This window comes from Ochotona curzoniae, unplaced genomic scaffold (genome assembly GCF_017591425.1).
Source record: "Ochotona curzoniae isolate NIBS_2020 unplaced genomic scaffold, NIBS_Ocur_1.0 contig_3819, whole genome shotgun sequence".
NCBI classification, from domain to species: domain Eukaryota; kingdom Metazoa; phylum Chordata; class Mammalia; order Lagomorpha; family Ochotonidae; genus Ochotona; species Ochotona curzoniae.
This window is the reverse complement of record NW_024466004.1, coordinates 4,812,597-4,828,101: the sequence shown is the minus strand read 5'-3', so window position 1 is coordinate 4,828,101 and position 15,505 is coordinate 4,812,597. Positions and strand designations below refer to the sequence as shown.

The 15,505-nt window shown below is 57.8% G+C and overlaps 1 protein-coding gene across 1 annotated transcript in view; it reads right to left on the bottom strand.

Annotated features, from left to right (window-relative positions):
• Window positions 1–14,625, bottom strand: part of GLP1R (glucagon like peptide 1 receptor) — a 28,122-nt gene extending 13,497 nt beyond the window's left edge. The window contains exons 1-4 of the mRNA XM_040983055.1: window positions 14,512–14,625; window positions 8,011–8,107; window positions 6,781–6,888; window positions 92–210 (exon numbers count right to left, since the gene is read on the bottom strand). Of these exons, the coding sequence (XP_040838989.1) occupies window positions 92–210; window positions 6,781–6,888; window positions 8,011–8,107; window positions 14,512–14,589 (402 nt within the window). The 5' untranslated portion in view covers window positions 14,590–14,625. The remainder of the gene's footprint in view (window positions 1–91; window positions 211–6,780; window positions 6,889–8,010; window positions 8,108–14,511) is intronic.
• Between the last annotated feature and the right edge of the window lie 880 nt (window positions 14,626–15,505).

The following is a 15,505-nucleotide window of genomic DNA, read 5'->3' as shown; positions in this document are numbered from 1 at the left end:
AGGAAGGGGTAACCAACCACACTTGCAGCCCCTGAAGCCGAGGCCCCGAGGCCCACTCCTTTGGAGCGCTCAGAGTCCCCCTCCCACTCACTTTCTCACCACGCCTGGATTCCTCACACTCCGACAGGTCCCTCCAGGGAAGGCTGGAGTTGTCCTTGTGCAGCCAGTGGCCTTCCGCAGTGCAGAAGCGGTACACGTGGCCCTGCAGCACTGGGGCGGGGTGGGGGAACAGGGAGCTGAGACTCTGCCTGGGGCAGAGAGGGGCTAGCCAGCCACCTGCTCTCCATCATGAGCGCCGCCCCCCAGTCTGAGCTTACTTCATCCCCTTTGAGTCCCTGTCTGTGCCCTGGGGTCTCCCCCTATATACCCCCTCTGGCCCTATGCCTCCTGACAGTGTCGGGGAGGAGACAGAAGCACCAATGTGAGAGGGGTCAGCCAGTCTGGGTCACCATGGGCAGCAGCTACAGGAATCCTCAGCTTGGAAAAGAGTCAAATTGTGTGTCCTTGTCTGCAGCCTCAAACCACACCACTGACAAGGGCGGGTGCTGACCGACAGTGGCCTAACAGTCTCATGGTCATCCATGGCTAGGGCTCAGTGCCCAGCCCCCTCCCATACTCCTTGGGGACAGCAGACTCTGGGAACCAAGCTGGCACCGGACTTCTAACCCAAAGAAAGAGAGCCCTGGTCTGATGGGGAAGACACAGCCCCGTCCTCAGGGAACCTCAGCCTGACAGGGTGGGCACAGCCCTGAGGAAGTCCCACTCTAACCCCAAAGCCCACATGATCTAAAAGGAACACAGTCCCAGGCATAGACATGGCCTTTACCCTTGGGGTCCTCCATTCAACACTGCCTCAAGCAATCTGTGATCATATTTCGGAGATGGCAACCATCCTTGGAGACCAGCCAGTAGGGTCTACATACAGGGTGAGATGCAGCCCCTGTTACCAGGGAGCTCCCTGTCTGAGGCAGGAGGCACAGTCCGGGGCTTCAGGGTATCAAGACTCACATAAAGAAATGAAAAGGAAGATGGAACAGCTTGGAGGCAGGGTGGGGGTAAGCAGCCCAGGATCCCCACAGAGCTGGAGGGCAGTACCTGGGCTCTGCGTGCACCAGGATCCCCTGCTATACCTCAGGGTCCACCTGTAGGCCAGAAGGTAGGCTTGTCCCCATCATTCATTACCTGATTGCAAGACAACTTCGGACTGACACCAGGCCCAGGGAACAGGGCATCTAGGGATATGGGAAGGAGGCTGGAGCAGGGAAGGGGTTTTACTGATTTGGAAAGAGGAAGCGGTGGAGTGAGGAGTTGCCCCAAGCCCTGGGCCAGTAGCTGCTCTGCGTCAGCCAGCAGACAAATCCCTTTGGGAAACAGTTCTGCTGGAAGAGGCACCTTGCTTGGGAGTGATGGGGAGCCACCCAGCTGGTACCCAGCTCTGCTTCCCAAACCCCAAAGCTGTGAGCCCCTCCCTATGTGGTCCAGAGTAGCCCTCTCCCAGTGGTGGTGGGACCAGTGGGCCTGGCGATGGGACCTTGTCCTTCCCTCACCATGACCCCCTCCTCTCCCTCTCCCTCTGTCTTGCTACTCTGACCATGAACAAGCCCTCTACCAGGGGGCTTCTCAGGACTCCCAGACTCTCTGGCTACCTGGAGGGCAGCAGCTGAGCATGGCAAGACTTCAGGTGGAGCAGGTACCAAAACCTGGATTGTAAGGGCAGAGTCTGGATCAGCAGCATCTGGATCTGGCATCTCCCTCGCTAACACGTGGTGAGCACTACCTGCCCAGACCCACAGATGCCTCTCTTATCTGCTGCAGGGAAACCTGAAATTCTTCCCCAGGAGTCTCTAAATATCCCCACGCCAGGAAATGTCAGTGCTGGTGGCCAGAGAGCAAGGCTGACACCCTGGGGTGAGCGCCTACTTTGGCATTCCTGTTTGCTGGGAGAGGAGGAGGAAGCCAAGGGGCCAGGGACATAGCAATGCTGCAGTGTAACCACGCAACCTCCCTCCTCCAGGGCTACGTGACACCAAGAGACCACATTGCCCCAAATTGGTGCAAGGCTGGGCACACACGGTTACAGCTCCCTTCCCTTGAGGCTCCAATCGTAGTCACTCCACAGAATCCATCTTTGAGCTCCTGCTGTAAGCCCACTGCCCCTGGACATTGTCACTGCCTACAGGTAGGCATGGCTGAGCCCTTTCCCAGGTGAACTCAGCCCAGGGGTTTGCCCAAGTATGGAAGTGGCAGAAGTACAGGGGGTTTAAATCCCCAGCTCTTGTGCACCAGCAGCCCCGTAGCTAACGGTCCACAGTGGCCATGTGCCATTCCTCCTCTCAGCCTGCAGACCCCTCCCAGCAGGTCCTCTTGCTAAGGATTCCCAAGCCCCACGTCCAGCAGGTGGAAAATGCAATCCTGGCCCAGAGTCCAGGGACCACCCTAAGCTCAGGGCACCCGTGCAAACACATCTATCAATTATCTTTTGTCAGTATCAAATATTAAAAGGCAAGGCTAGGGTCTGGCGCAATAGCGTGGTGGCTAAAGTCCTGTCCTTGAACACACCAGGATCCCATAAGGCCACCGGTTCTAGTCCTGGCAGCCCTGCTTCCTGCCCAGCTCCCTGCTTATCACCTGGAAAAGCAGTGAGGATGGACCAAAGCCTTGGGACCCTGCATCAGAATGGGAGACCGAGAAGAGGCTCCTGGCTCCTGCCTTCGGATTGGCTCAGCTCCAGCTGTTGTGGCCAGTTAGAGAGTGAATCAATGGACAGATCTTCCTCTCTGTTTCTCCTGACTTTCCAATAACAACAACAAACTCTTTAAAAACAAAAACAAAAAAATAGGTAGGGCTGACTCTGGGCTGGGCCTGTGGTCCCCAGACACCTATGCTAGCTGGAGGTGGAGTGGGTCCAGCCTGGTCCTGCTTTACCAGTCCACAGCTTTCTCTAACCTGGGGAGGAGCTGGGAGATCAGAGCCAGGGGCTCGGCTCCCGCCTTGTCAACACAGGAAGGCAGCCAGGGCTGCCGCATGCCAGGAGGCCCAGGGATATTTCATTAAGTCAGACCCTGGTGCTGGAAATAAAACCCCCAATTAAACACTTCCCCTCCCGGAAACTGCTGTGGCGCCTGTGATCAAGCTAACACCCGCCCTTCCACGTGGATGCAGGCACTCAGGCCTGTGGAGAGCTGCTCATGAATCCATTAGCTCCTGCTCCCTGGCAACAGGGGAGGCGGCCAGCAGGGCCCGCGGGGGCCCCCATTTCACAGATGCGGATGGTGAGGTTCAGAGAGGCCAGTCACAGCAGCCCCCCTCAAAGGGATGCAGTGGCAGCGGTGGGGTCAAAGTGAGGGCATCAACTCAGGGCCTAGGGAAGGTTGAAGTCCTTCATCTGTGTCCGGCAGGGGGTGGGAAGCTCAAGTTCAAATTCTGGCACTGCCCTCCACATGATCACTTCACCTGTCCAGCTTCCTCACCAGCAAAACAGAAACACGATGAGTTTCCCAAAGCCGAAGTGTGGCAAGCGGCTGCTGCAGAACAGGCCTTCAAATCCTGGTCAGTGTGGGGGCGCCACTGCTCCCCTCCCATCCCAACCCAGGTTTGTTGGGGTGCACTCCTTCTCTGAGATTGGGACCAGGGCAGGTGGCGCCACTGCAGCCAGAACACCTCTGTCCACCCCTGCTCCCTGGCACGGGCCTCAGTCTCCCCTTGGCAACCCTTGCCTGTTGTAAAACCTCCCAGGGAGGTACCTTCCAGAATCTCCAAGACTTGTGACTGATAGGCTATTTTAAAAGTCATTTATGACTCTCGTATAATTAGAGCTAAGCTAACAAACAGGTAGGGAGCAGGAGAGGGTGCAGCTAATGAGGCTGGCATGATTGGTAACGAGCCGATCAGCTGTTTGTGGGTAAACGGGATGGAGGCCAGCAGGCTCTAGGAAGCCATTCCAACCTGGCCACAATCTTGCTTGCCCTAAGTTTTTCGTTCCGTCAGTTTCCACTCTTTCAGACCCATCCTGAGCCCCTAGATTTGCAGCCGGAGAAGGGTCAGGGAATTCAAGGGCATGGCTACCTCCCTGGGTCGTGATGGAGCTTTGAGACCTCAAGCCCCGTTTCTAGGTGCTGCCTGGAAAGCCTCTCTCGGCCCTTTCCTAATCTGCCTGACTGTTCACTTCACCCTCCTCTGGTGCCCCCCACACACACTCCCCTGGACAAAGACTTCTTCCCTAGCACCACTGCCAGGGGGAGTGACACCCCTCACCCTGACACAGACCTAGCTCAGAGGCTGCTTGGTTTTGTTTTAGTTGAACAGCACCAGTGGGCGGCTCAAACCGGACAACAGGGAATGGGGCTTGTCTCCTCTGCTCCCTGCCTTAATCCCTTAATCCCAGCTGGCACAGGAACCCCTGGCCCTGCTCCTGCCCTGCTCCTGTCCCTTGCTTCTCACCTCTAGCAGTGCTAAAGCTTTATAATTGGGGGGGGGGTGCTCTACGTACTGGCTTGGTCCTTTAACCCTGCCCCGCCCCAGCAAGGGCTCCTTGCATTCAATTCCCTCCTTGACCCGGCCTTAAAACCTCCTGGTACATCTCGCCATCCACAACTCTCACTCCAAGTAGCTCCATAATCAACCTCTTCCGGGCCCACAGGTCCCCAGGGGGTGGGGCTCAGAGGGTCCCCTGCCACCAAGAGCTGCAGAGGGGAGTTCCCAGACAGACCAGAGAGAGCATTGATGCTAGGGCAGCCCAGGGCCAGCGTCGGGGTGGGAGGAGGTGAAGAGGTCTCCGCAGGCCCCTGATCCAGGACCAGGGGAGAGGGAAGCAGAGTTGGTGATTCTGAGAGTCAAAAAAAAAAAAAAAAAAAAGAGTAAATGATCATGGTGTGCACGCCTGTGCTAGGGGAGCCTGGCAGGGGGCCTCGCAGAGGCTGTTATCTTCATGGAGAAGGCAATAAAACCGTGTTCGCTCATAAACGGGCACCACCAGGACCTATTTCCTGCTCAAATAAAATTAAAGGTGATGGATGGAGCCACAAGCGACAGGCAGAGCTGGGGGCGGTTCAGTGCTGAGTGATGGGCCCTGGCCTGTTCCTGGCTCCCCGGGGTCTAGAGACCCAGCTGAGTCTGCCCAGGCTATGGGTGCCAAACCAAGAGTCAGGGAAGGCACTGCCAGGGGTCAGGCAAGACACCAGGACAGCTGCTGTTTTGTTTTTTAAAGACCACAAGCCATCCTTACCCCCTACCCCGTCCACCCATACCTGTACCATGTGGCTCTATCCCACTTCCCAAGTGAACAAAGGAAGGCACAGAGAAGCCTGGGCACCTGCTCCTGCCCAAGCAGCCAGGCCAAGCCTTCTACAAGCACAGCCATCAGAAGACAGGGCTCTGTGGACATTGCCACCCTAGGTGTGTGTGCCTGGCCTGCAGAAATCATCCATCCAGGCCACCAATTGGCCTTGAGGCCAGAGCCACGTGCAGGGGCGCGCCCTGGCCAGCAAGGCCTCAAGCAACAGATAAATACACAGCCTTGGAGTCACACTCCCCGACTGATCTCCCCCAAGTCTGTGGCTCACTGGCCGTGTGGATTTGGGAAAGGCCACTCGACATCACAGTGCCTCAGTTGCCCCATTTGAAAATGGGAGAGGCATCCAAGGACTTGCCTCAGAAGTCACGCAAGTGCAGTTCTCTGAGGACAGCATGGATGAGCATGTGGCGACAGCAGCAGGTGCTGAACTATGTTCAAGTATGAAGGCACAGGCCAGCTGTGTCTCCTGCCCCCAGACTCAGCTACTCCCTGGACACCGTGGGAAAAGCATGGACACGGAAGAGGGAGCAGCAGGGAGCCTCTTAGGGGACATCTGTGGGACTTACTGTGGCCTCAGTCCCTTGACCGCAATAAAGCTCCCTGAGGCTCCCTGCCCTGGTCCTCTCCTCCAGGAAGCCCACTGGCCTCATTCTCCCACCTCCCAACCTAACTGGAGTTCTGCTGGACTCAGGCAACCTTTCGAGGCACAGTGATGGGAGCACAGGCTGGGCCCAGACCAGTTCTGCCCTTCATCACATTACTTGGAACAAGTGACTTGAACTTTCCACGGTGGCTGCAACAACACAAGGAATGACAGGCCTGGGCATACAGTAGGTGCTCAGCAAACATAGCTATCATCCCAAGAAGTGTGTTTCCTTCCCCTCATGGCCACAGGGAGTTCCTTGTTGCAAAAGGGTCTGTCTCCTGTTAGCTCCCAGCCGGGCAGCGGAGACATGCCCAGCACTGCAGGTTGGGATGAATGGGTGGGAGTGGCACATCAGTCCCTCCTCCAATGAGGGGTCCCTCAGCAGCCTCTGCAGACCTCTGTAGGGTCCCTATCAGTAACCCTCCCACTGATCCATTCACATCTTTCCCAAGGTAGAGTCCCCCAGCAGGTGGGCAGGGGCTGCTCACTGGTGCCAGGGAATCCCCAAAGCAAGGATGCGGATAGAAAAAGTCCTGCAAAGGAGATGTTTATAACATTATCCATGGTCCATACAAAATTGTCAGCTTAAAAAGGAGCCTGCTATAGATTCAGTCAATTTCAAATTCTACCTGCGGTTGCCTTGGTTAGGGCCTGACTCAGTGATCTTCATGGGCCTTTTAAGACTCATGGGCTGTGTGTTCCCCACCTCTGCCCTAAAGAGTTAGAGGGTAACTATACATCCATAGCTGGGCATTTTCTAAGGTGTAGGGAGGGGGCTGTGTCTCAGCAAATGAGCCTTCTTCCATGGCCTCCTGCACATGGGGGAAGCCAAGAGACTCACCATTGTTGGCCCAGGGCAGGTACCAGGGGCAGCTGACGTTCACGAAGGAGCCGGGGGCCCCATCTGGCCAGCAGGCGTAGTCATCAAAGGTCCTGTTGCAGAACAGACCTGCGGCAAGAGACCAGTCTCCAAGCTCCTGCTTGTGCCTGGCCACTCCCTCACTCCCCTGAGCCCCCATGAGACCTGTCCTCCACTTCCCTCTGCTGGGCGCTTACTGCGGGCCAAGCACCTTCCCCACCATGGGGTCTGGAGTCACCTACTTAGTGTCTGTCTACTTATCCACAAAACGGGGGTACCCCTCTGCCCTGGACTTTGTGGGGATAAAAACAGGGGAGTCACGTAGAGACATGACATTCTAAGTGCTCAGTAAACAACTCCCAAAGGCCTATTTTGATTTTATTTAGGAGACAAAGCTCTCCTACCCTCTAGGTCACTGCCCAAATGCCCGCAACAGCCAGGGTTGAGAGAGGCTGAGCTGGGAATTCAACTGGGGTCTTCCCACACATTTGGCAGGCACATCAAGTTCTTAAACCTCCCAGGGTGTGCATTAGTAGGAAGCTAGGACTGGGACCCAGCTACTCCCACTTGGAATGGGGTGCCCTCATCCCTCCACCAAACATCCATCCCTGCCTATTTTCTCATTACTCATCAGAGGGCAGAAGGCAATGGTAGTCCACAAGGCTGAATAACCCTCCACTTGGCACTGTGCTGCCATGGGCATGGCTGGACAGGAACCCAGGCCCACCTGACTCCTGCCTGTGCTCCTTGAACCTCCCCCAGCCTCCCCAGAACTTTTCTTCCAGCTGGTAGGCCTTCGGCACAGACGTGAAGGGGTTGACCAGGACAAGGCAAGAAAAGGCAGGATTCCTGCTCCCAAAATCAGACTCCAAGCCATGGGGCAGACACAGGGGAACAAGACATGAAAGTACCAACCTCAAGGCCAACAAGCAAGCGAGAGCTGAAATATGGCAGGGATGCCTTGGGAAGGCTTCCTAGATGAGAACCCACTCCCCGCCCCCCCCTCCCCGCCCCGAAACTGAGAATTGGGGCTAGGTAGAGAGAAAGAGGAAGAAAGTCTGGAGGGGAACAGCTTGGACCATGAGCTGGGGGCACAGGGTGGGCGGGGCATTCAGACACCTCCTGAGAAGTGATTGGGCAGCAGGAAGCACTGAGGGCAGAGACCACCCCCACCACACACACACACACACACACACACACACACACACTCACCTGTGGCAAGAGGTGGAGCCTCATTCAGGAAGCGCTGGCACTGGCGGCGGTATTCTCGCCATTTCTGCACCGTCTCTGAGAGGGACACCGAGGCACCCTGGGCAGAGGACAGAGACAGGATCCTATGTGTGCAGCTGGCCGCTCTCCTACACCTGCTTGGGTTTCTTTGTCTCGGGGTGGGGACATGCACTGCCATCTCCAAGAAGAGCAGAGTCACTGCCTTCCCTGGGGCTCCCATTGTGCTCCTTCCCAGGAGACAGGTGCATGACTTGGCGTAGCAGGAAGCCAGCCCATGCTTCCTGCACGGACATTTTTCAGGGTGGACGAATGGGGCTCATTCCTGGCCTCCTGGGATAAGGCCTAGAAGGGAGAATCCCACCGGGGCGCTACAGTCTCGGCAGCCACCTGGGGGCTTCTCACTCTTTTCATCTTTCTAGAAAAGGATACACAGACTGCAGCGGGGCGAGAGGGGGGCGAGGCGAGAGGGGGCCGAGGGGGTCAGGGCACTCAACACCTGGAGGTGGAGCAGGGACCAGCCGAGGACGCCAAGTCTCCTAGACCAGCAAGAACGATGGAGTAGCTGTGTCAGAGTGGCATTGGCGGTAGAGCAGAGTCTACAGCCACACCTCTTCTACAGCAGGCGATCATTTTACCTCGGGGAGCCACATGACCCCCAACTCCAGTGCACACCCCCCCAATACAACACAGGGCCAACATGCAACCCTGCTTCCACCACCCCAGGAGCAGGAGTAGCAAAGGGTGAGGAAGGTTCCAGAACCCTGAAGTCACACCTGTGATGGGAAGGTTGACGGGAATCTCCATCTTCAAATCCAGGAACAGAATTCTTGTCTTATCCCTCAGCCCCTCAGCCCCTCAGCCCCTCAACCCCACAACCCCGCAGCCCCACAACCCCTCCGCAGCCTCCCAGCCCCATGGCCCCTCAGCCTCACAGCCCTGCAGCCCCTCAGCCCCACAACCCCTTAACTTCTTAGCCCCACAGCCCTACAATCCCACAGCCCCGCAGCCCCTTAACCGCACAGCCCCTCCGCAGCCCCGCAGCCCCATCTGCTGACAAGCACCCCCTCGGACTGGTTTTGTGCACTTCCTCCCACCTATCTTGTGCCACTGGTTCTTTTTTATTTAGTTAGTTTTTCCTCCACAGTCTTAAAGATGATAAATATTCCCCTTCTTTATACATCATTTAAAACAAGATTTCACTTTTCAGAAGCACAAAAACACACGCGTGTCTGAGGAAATGAAAAAAAAAATCACGGTTTTGTCAGAAGCGATCATGCTCTTGACTCCCCGGTGTCCCCGAGCACACCGCCGGGTTTGGAGGCTGTCCTGCCCCAGGCAGAGCCGGGCATTAGACACCTCGCCGGCACCTGGACCAGACTGCCTCCTCTGCCCCCCAGCAATAGCCTTGGGAGGAGCCAGGCAGGCTGCAGGCAGGGCTGCCCTGAAAGATGCAGCCCACCTAAGGGAAGAGGTCAACTGCTTTTGTTCAGGACTAGAAAAAGCAGTCAAATTCAGCAGCAGCAGCAAAGGCAGTGTGAGGTGTTAGCGTTTCCCCCCCCCCCCCCCCCCGAGTGATGGCTAACCAGCAGCTGTCATCACAGCAGCGCCTGAGGGGTGCAGCCTACCTGGTCCTTGTCCCTCTTCCTCCAGGTAAAGCTCTCTTCTCTTCCCCTGAAAGCCAGAGAGGGGGACTGGGAGACACCCCCTTGATTCCTGCTCCCCAGAAACAGGGTAACACCGCTGGGAACTGGGGCAGAGGGTGTGCCTGGGATAGGCAATGAGCACCCAACACCCCAGCTGGTCATCTCCTCATAAGACAGGCAGGGTTAGGAGCGGGGGCAGTACCACACAGGTAAGCAAGGCTACCCACCACCACCAGCAACCTTTAACAGATGGCAGACCCCGGCAGAGGGTGGACATGAAGCTGTCCTCAGGCTGGGGCCCCCTGGGGACAGGACTCTCCAAGGACAGGGCTGTGTCTCCCCAGCCATGCCGGAATCTATGAGGACGAGGCCACAGCTCCCCTCCTCTGACTACAAACTCTGAGGCAGGATCCTGGGCTGCAGCCATGGCTGCCAAGGTGCATTCTCTCCTCTGCTGGCTCAGCCTTCCTGTGTACAACACGCAGGACTCAGCTGGGCACTTCTGGACCTGTGATGGTGCCAGGCTGTGGTGGAGGCGTCCTGGCACTTAAAAAATTCCAGGGACCTGGTGGGATCTAAGCCTGCAGCAAAGGTGACAGAGCTGAGAGAGGGGGAAAAAATGCTGGGGCATGGCTGGGCTCAGAGCAGGGGGTCCCATCGTTCTTGCACACTCCAGAATCAACCTAGTAGGAGGAAACTGCTCTGCTTTTCACATCCCAGGACCCAGCATCTTGCCCAGGGGTGCCATCTTCCAGTGACGATGGTAGCCCAGGGCTGGGCAAAGCTGGACAGTGACTTGGGATCCTTTCTCTGTGAGGAGGGACAGGGTGCTGTCCTCAACCCCTCTTCATTTCATCCTCCCTGCCCCAGGTCTGCGAAGGTGGCACTGTGGGTGCTAGGTCAAGAATGGGTAGGGACGACCCAAGGCAGGTGGTTGGAGCAACAGGGGCAATAGGAGGAATTGGAGTGTGAGGGTTTGGTAGGAGTTAGTGGGGGGCAGGCTGATCAGTTTTAGAATCAGGATGTGCCAGGCTACATGGGCTCTCTCAGAGCAGCAGGAGGATGAGCAAGTGGGGACCATGCCCGAGCAGGAGTCAGTGAAGAGGAGGGAGGAACTCCCCAGACTGCAAAGGAGAAGGGAGCAGTGTGGTCTGTGAGAAAGCACTGCACAGAGCCCAAAGCCCCTGGGAACTTAAGTTCCAGCTTTGTGTGTCAGAGTGGAACTGATGGGATGCACTGGATCTTTGGGGGCCTCAGTTGTTCTCTTCTGGGCAACAGGCATATATATCATGAATCTTCAAAAGTTACTGCCCCATTCCAGCCAGATGGTCAGGGACCATGCCATCTCTGGGATGTGCCAGTCCCTGTGCAGGTGAGGCACACAGGAGGAAAAGGAAGATGGGGTGTCAGGGGGTAATGAGCATGCCAACACCCTGAGGAGGTGCCACCTCTCCCCTAAGCCTGGCTGCCACCTGGACAGGTCCCTCCTGCCGCTCAGTGTGAGTGCAGGCAGCAGTCTGCTCTCTCCCGGGAAGCGTCTGGGTTGAGGGGAAAGATGGAAGAGACCTTAGTTTCTCTGGGCCACGGAGAAGGGAAAAATGGGGAGGCCTCTCCCGTAGAGTTCCCAGCTAGAGCCAGCCCTTAAGGGATCCCCATACCCAAGACCCCAACCCTTCCGCCACCCCCTGCCAGAGTACAGATCATGGCCCCTCACTGTGCCCTCATGGTGGCCAGGCCCCTGTCTCTCTGACCCTATTCTTGCTTTCTTCAGGTCTGTGTGCACATTTTCACAGCACTGTCACATGACTACATTATCCTACATGTTATCACGCATGTCCCGAGGGTGGTACCTACACCCACATCCGGGCAGTCCCCCTCCCACGCATAGTCACACATAGACTGCAGGCACACATGTACCTGCTCCCAATCCACATAACCCCCTTGAATGGTACACCTAGCACACACTGTGGTCCCTCACACACCTGTCACACCTACAGGCACATACCAACGGGCAGGCCCCATTCACATAGCAGGCTATCACACGCACAGATGCAATGGCACACACAGGTGTTGCTCCTGGGACTCCTGTAGAAGCAGATGACCTCCTGGGAAGAGATGGGGGCCCAGGCAGTCTACACCCTTCTCCTCTTGCTCTGTCTCTCCTTGGCCCTCTCTGTGTCTCTCTGTCTCTCTGTCTCTCTCTCTCTCTCTCTCTCACACACACACAGGAATTTGCCCAGGGGCAGAATGAAACTAAGGAACTCCAGTTACCCACTGCAGGGCAGTAGGGGGGAGGCACGATGTGGGGGTTTGATTGCTTCTGCCTCTTCCCCTCCAACTCCTATGTCTGGGTGTGTGTTCAAGACACAGCCAAGCTCAGGAAAACTTTCACGCTAACCAAGGGCAGCCCTGGATGCCCAGCCCCATTCTGACCCTTCCCAGGGGACAGAATCCCTCTCCACAGCTTCCCTGCAGCCTGGGCACACTCTTAGAGGCCCCAGAATAAAAGGGGCCCTCCCATCCCCCCAGCCCCAATCGCCTGGCAGTCAGGTGCCACTCTCATCCTTCCCCTAGTCCTGTGTGATAGAATTTGTGAACCCTATTTACAAAGAGGACACAGAGGTTCCGAATGGTCACGGGTCTAGTGGAGACCCTCAGCCAAAAGCAGATCTCATAGCTGAACCTAGTTTCATCCAGTGCTTACTTTGGAGTTTGAAGCCTAGCCTGGTTCCCTCCTAGTAGCCCTGGGAGATGAGGATCAGAGGCCGGAGCGGTTCTGCCTAACATCTGGGTCACCTTTGGCACAAGTCAATTGGGTGACCTCCACAAGTCCTCCTACACACATACCTGAAGGGAAGCCACCTCCAGCCTCACCAGACCCAACAGGGAAGCACCCGGAGGGTGCGAGGACACACTACCTCACGCTCTCTCTTCCTCCCTGTGCTGAAATGCTGGGCCCCCTCCACACCCAGCCCTCTTCCTCTGAGCTTCCATCCCCTCCGCAACCATAATGGGAGGAGTCATGCTAGTCTTGCTGACCTCCTAGACAGAAAACGAAACGCAAACTTGGCTGCTGTTTGTCCAAGTCTGATGCTCACGCAGGAGGTTTTGTCATCAGGATTGCTAGACCTCTGCGGTGGCTGGGGACACTGAGCACTCATAACCACAGCACCCCAGCAATGCTCCATTCCACTTTCTGCTCAGCACCCATCACCTCTTGTCCTTCTGGGGCACCCCAGTCCCAGTAGGGCCAAGGAAAGAGAATGGGGGAACCAGAGGAAAAGGCAGGATCAAGGAGCCTAACACCCCTGCAGCAAAGGGTTGGGGAGAGAAGACAAGCAGAGAGCAGAAAAGCCTCCTTCTTCCCCTTGGCTGTCTTCCCATGTAATCTGAACCAGGTCTGCAAACTTGGTCTGCAGTAGGAAGGGACCCAGAAACTGCCCTCCAGTCCCTAGCCCCTGCAGAAGAGAGAGAAGTGCCCAGCAGTGTAGCTCCTGCCTCCCCGTTCCCTTCCCCCAGCCCTTCGAGCCCAACCACACAGGGACAACCGCAGACCTGATCCAGACTGGATCGGGAAGTCTTGGAGAAGGGAGCCAAGGTACCAGGAAGGGGGTCTCTGGGGACCCAGGGATGAAGACTAGGAAATGAGACTGGGAAAAGAAAATCAGGGCTGGAAATGAGTGGGCATAGTTGCCTTGGAGAGGCGCCTCTGTCCACCCCAGGGTCCTCCGGCAGCAGGAGAATCTGCCTGTCTCCTCTAGACAATGTCCCTCACCCTTCCTTTCACTAATTCTGTGGCAGATTTCCCATTCCGCACAAGCTCCAGTTCCTTAGGTCCAGGAGTCGGAGGGAAAGGTGACAGGGAGAGACCGTTCCAAGGGGCACAGGACAGGCCACTCCAGCCTGTACCTCCTCTCTGCTCAGTATGTCCCAGCATCTTTGGACATCTGCCCTCTCCAAGAGCAGCTGACCACAATCCTCCTCCTCCCACCCCTCAAGCCCTGGCATCTGGAGCAGGACTGGCAGGGCCAGCAGCTGCAGCGACCACCGGGTGGCAGGTTCTGGAGCCCATGGAGCCAGGGTGTTCCTATGTCCCAGCAGGAGTTCTGGCATGTGTTGTCCTTTGGGAGTCCGGGTGGGAAGGAGGGAAGCAGTAGGCTCAGGTTGTGATGGGAACCCAGATGCTTCCTCACCCAACACTGCCCAGCAGCGGGCCTCCTGCGTGTTTGCCGCAGGGGCTGGGGCGGGGGTGGATGGGGACTCAAGTTCCATCTGGGAGGTCACAGGGAAGGACATCAAGCTGCCACCGCAAAGGGCCCTCGGGGCTATGAGTCAAACGCAGCGCTGATGCTGGTGGTGAGGATGCTACTGAGGGGGAGAGGAGCTGGGTCTCCCTGCACAGCCAGGCAGCGGCCCTGGGTTCTGACCCAGCTGGTGAGCAGAGGACGGGTCCCGCGGGACAGGGGTCTGACATTTGCGGGGCCAGGAGGGAGACTCGGTCCCGGGGCCGTGTCAGGGCCGCAGGCGCGGCTCAGGAGGCTCAGGAGTTGGGAAAGTGGTTTAAGGAGGACGGAGATGCGGCGCTGAAGTCTGCGCAGGGCGGCGCGGAGAGCAGCAGCTGGTGCCTTAGCGGAGCAGCCCTGGTTCGAAGGAGTCGTCGCCGTTCAAGTGCCCACCTTGACCACCCAGCTTCCTCAATCCCTATCCGCCTCCCAGGCTCTCCCTTGGCTGCGCCTGCAGTCGCGGAGTTTCGCTCAAGTCCGGGCGGTCGCAGCCAGGACACTGCGCCTGCAGCCCGCAGCACCCCCTCCCCTCTGCCGCCAGGGTCCCCGGGTCTCACCTGGGGTCGGGGGCCGGCCCTGCCCACGGCCCCGAGCAGCAGGAGCGCAAGGCGCAGCGGGCTGGGGGCGCCGGCCATGGCGGGGCGCTCAGGACTGGGCCATCGCTGCCACCTGCGGAACCGCGCGCGGCGACTGAGCCCGGGCGGGCGGCGGGGGAGGAGCCGGCGTGGGGCCGCCCTGCCCGCGGGAGCCCGGGAAAGGGGGTGGGGGAGGGCGGGCAAGGTCCCCGATCTCCCGCCCCGGCGGCCGGCTTGGGGCGCTGGATCAGCCGCACTGTGCCTCTGGGCAAGTCCTGGGTGGGGAAGTACTGGGCTCTGCGCTCCGGGCGAGCGTCCCTCGGGCTTCTGAAGCTCGGGAGTACCACCACCAGCTCCAAGCGCTCTCTGCGCACTCCGCCGGCGCCAAGCTGGTCCTGCTTCCCACCCTCACACCCAGTCCCTCCTCGTTGGCGCTCCAGACTAAGCCAAGCCAAGTCAAGCCACTCCTAGCTTGCTCAGGGTGTCCCGAAGGAAACTGAAGCCCGGAGTGGATGGGACTTGTCCAAGGTCATGGCGTTTCCCGAGCCCTGTGAGCAAGCAGGTGTACCCAGCAGGGTGACTGGCATCCCATGTCCATGCCCTCCGTTCCAGGCTCTGTCTGAAGGCTGATCCGGGACAGCCAAGGTTGGCAGATGGGTCAACAGTGAGTTCTGATAGGTGGGGGAGGTCCAAGGATTCCCTCCAGTGGGAACTTTGGGAAAATATAGGACAGGGAAAGTTGAAGTGGGGCTCTGCCTCACTCAGGCTTCCCATACAGCCCCAGTCTCCTTCCAGCTCTTACAACCCCCCGTGCAGGATTGGTGATGACACTGTGCCCGCCCAGGACTATTCCCCCAGGAGTCTCCCGGGTTTTGTGGGCAGGTGCACTTGCCATAGTTTTCTCTCACAGCCCTAAAGCCAGGCTCCCTTGCTGCAGCCCGTGCTGAGGAAGGGAAGGCTAAGAGGGCTTGAATTG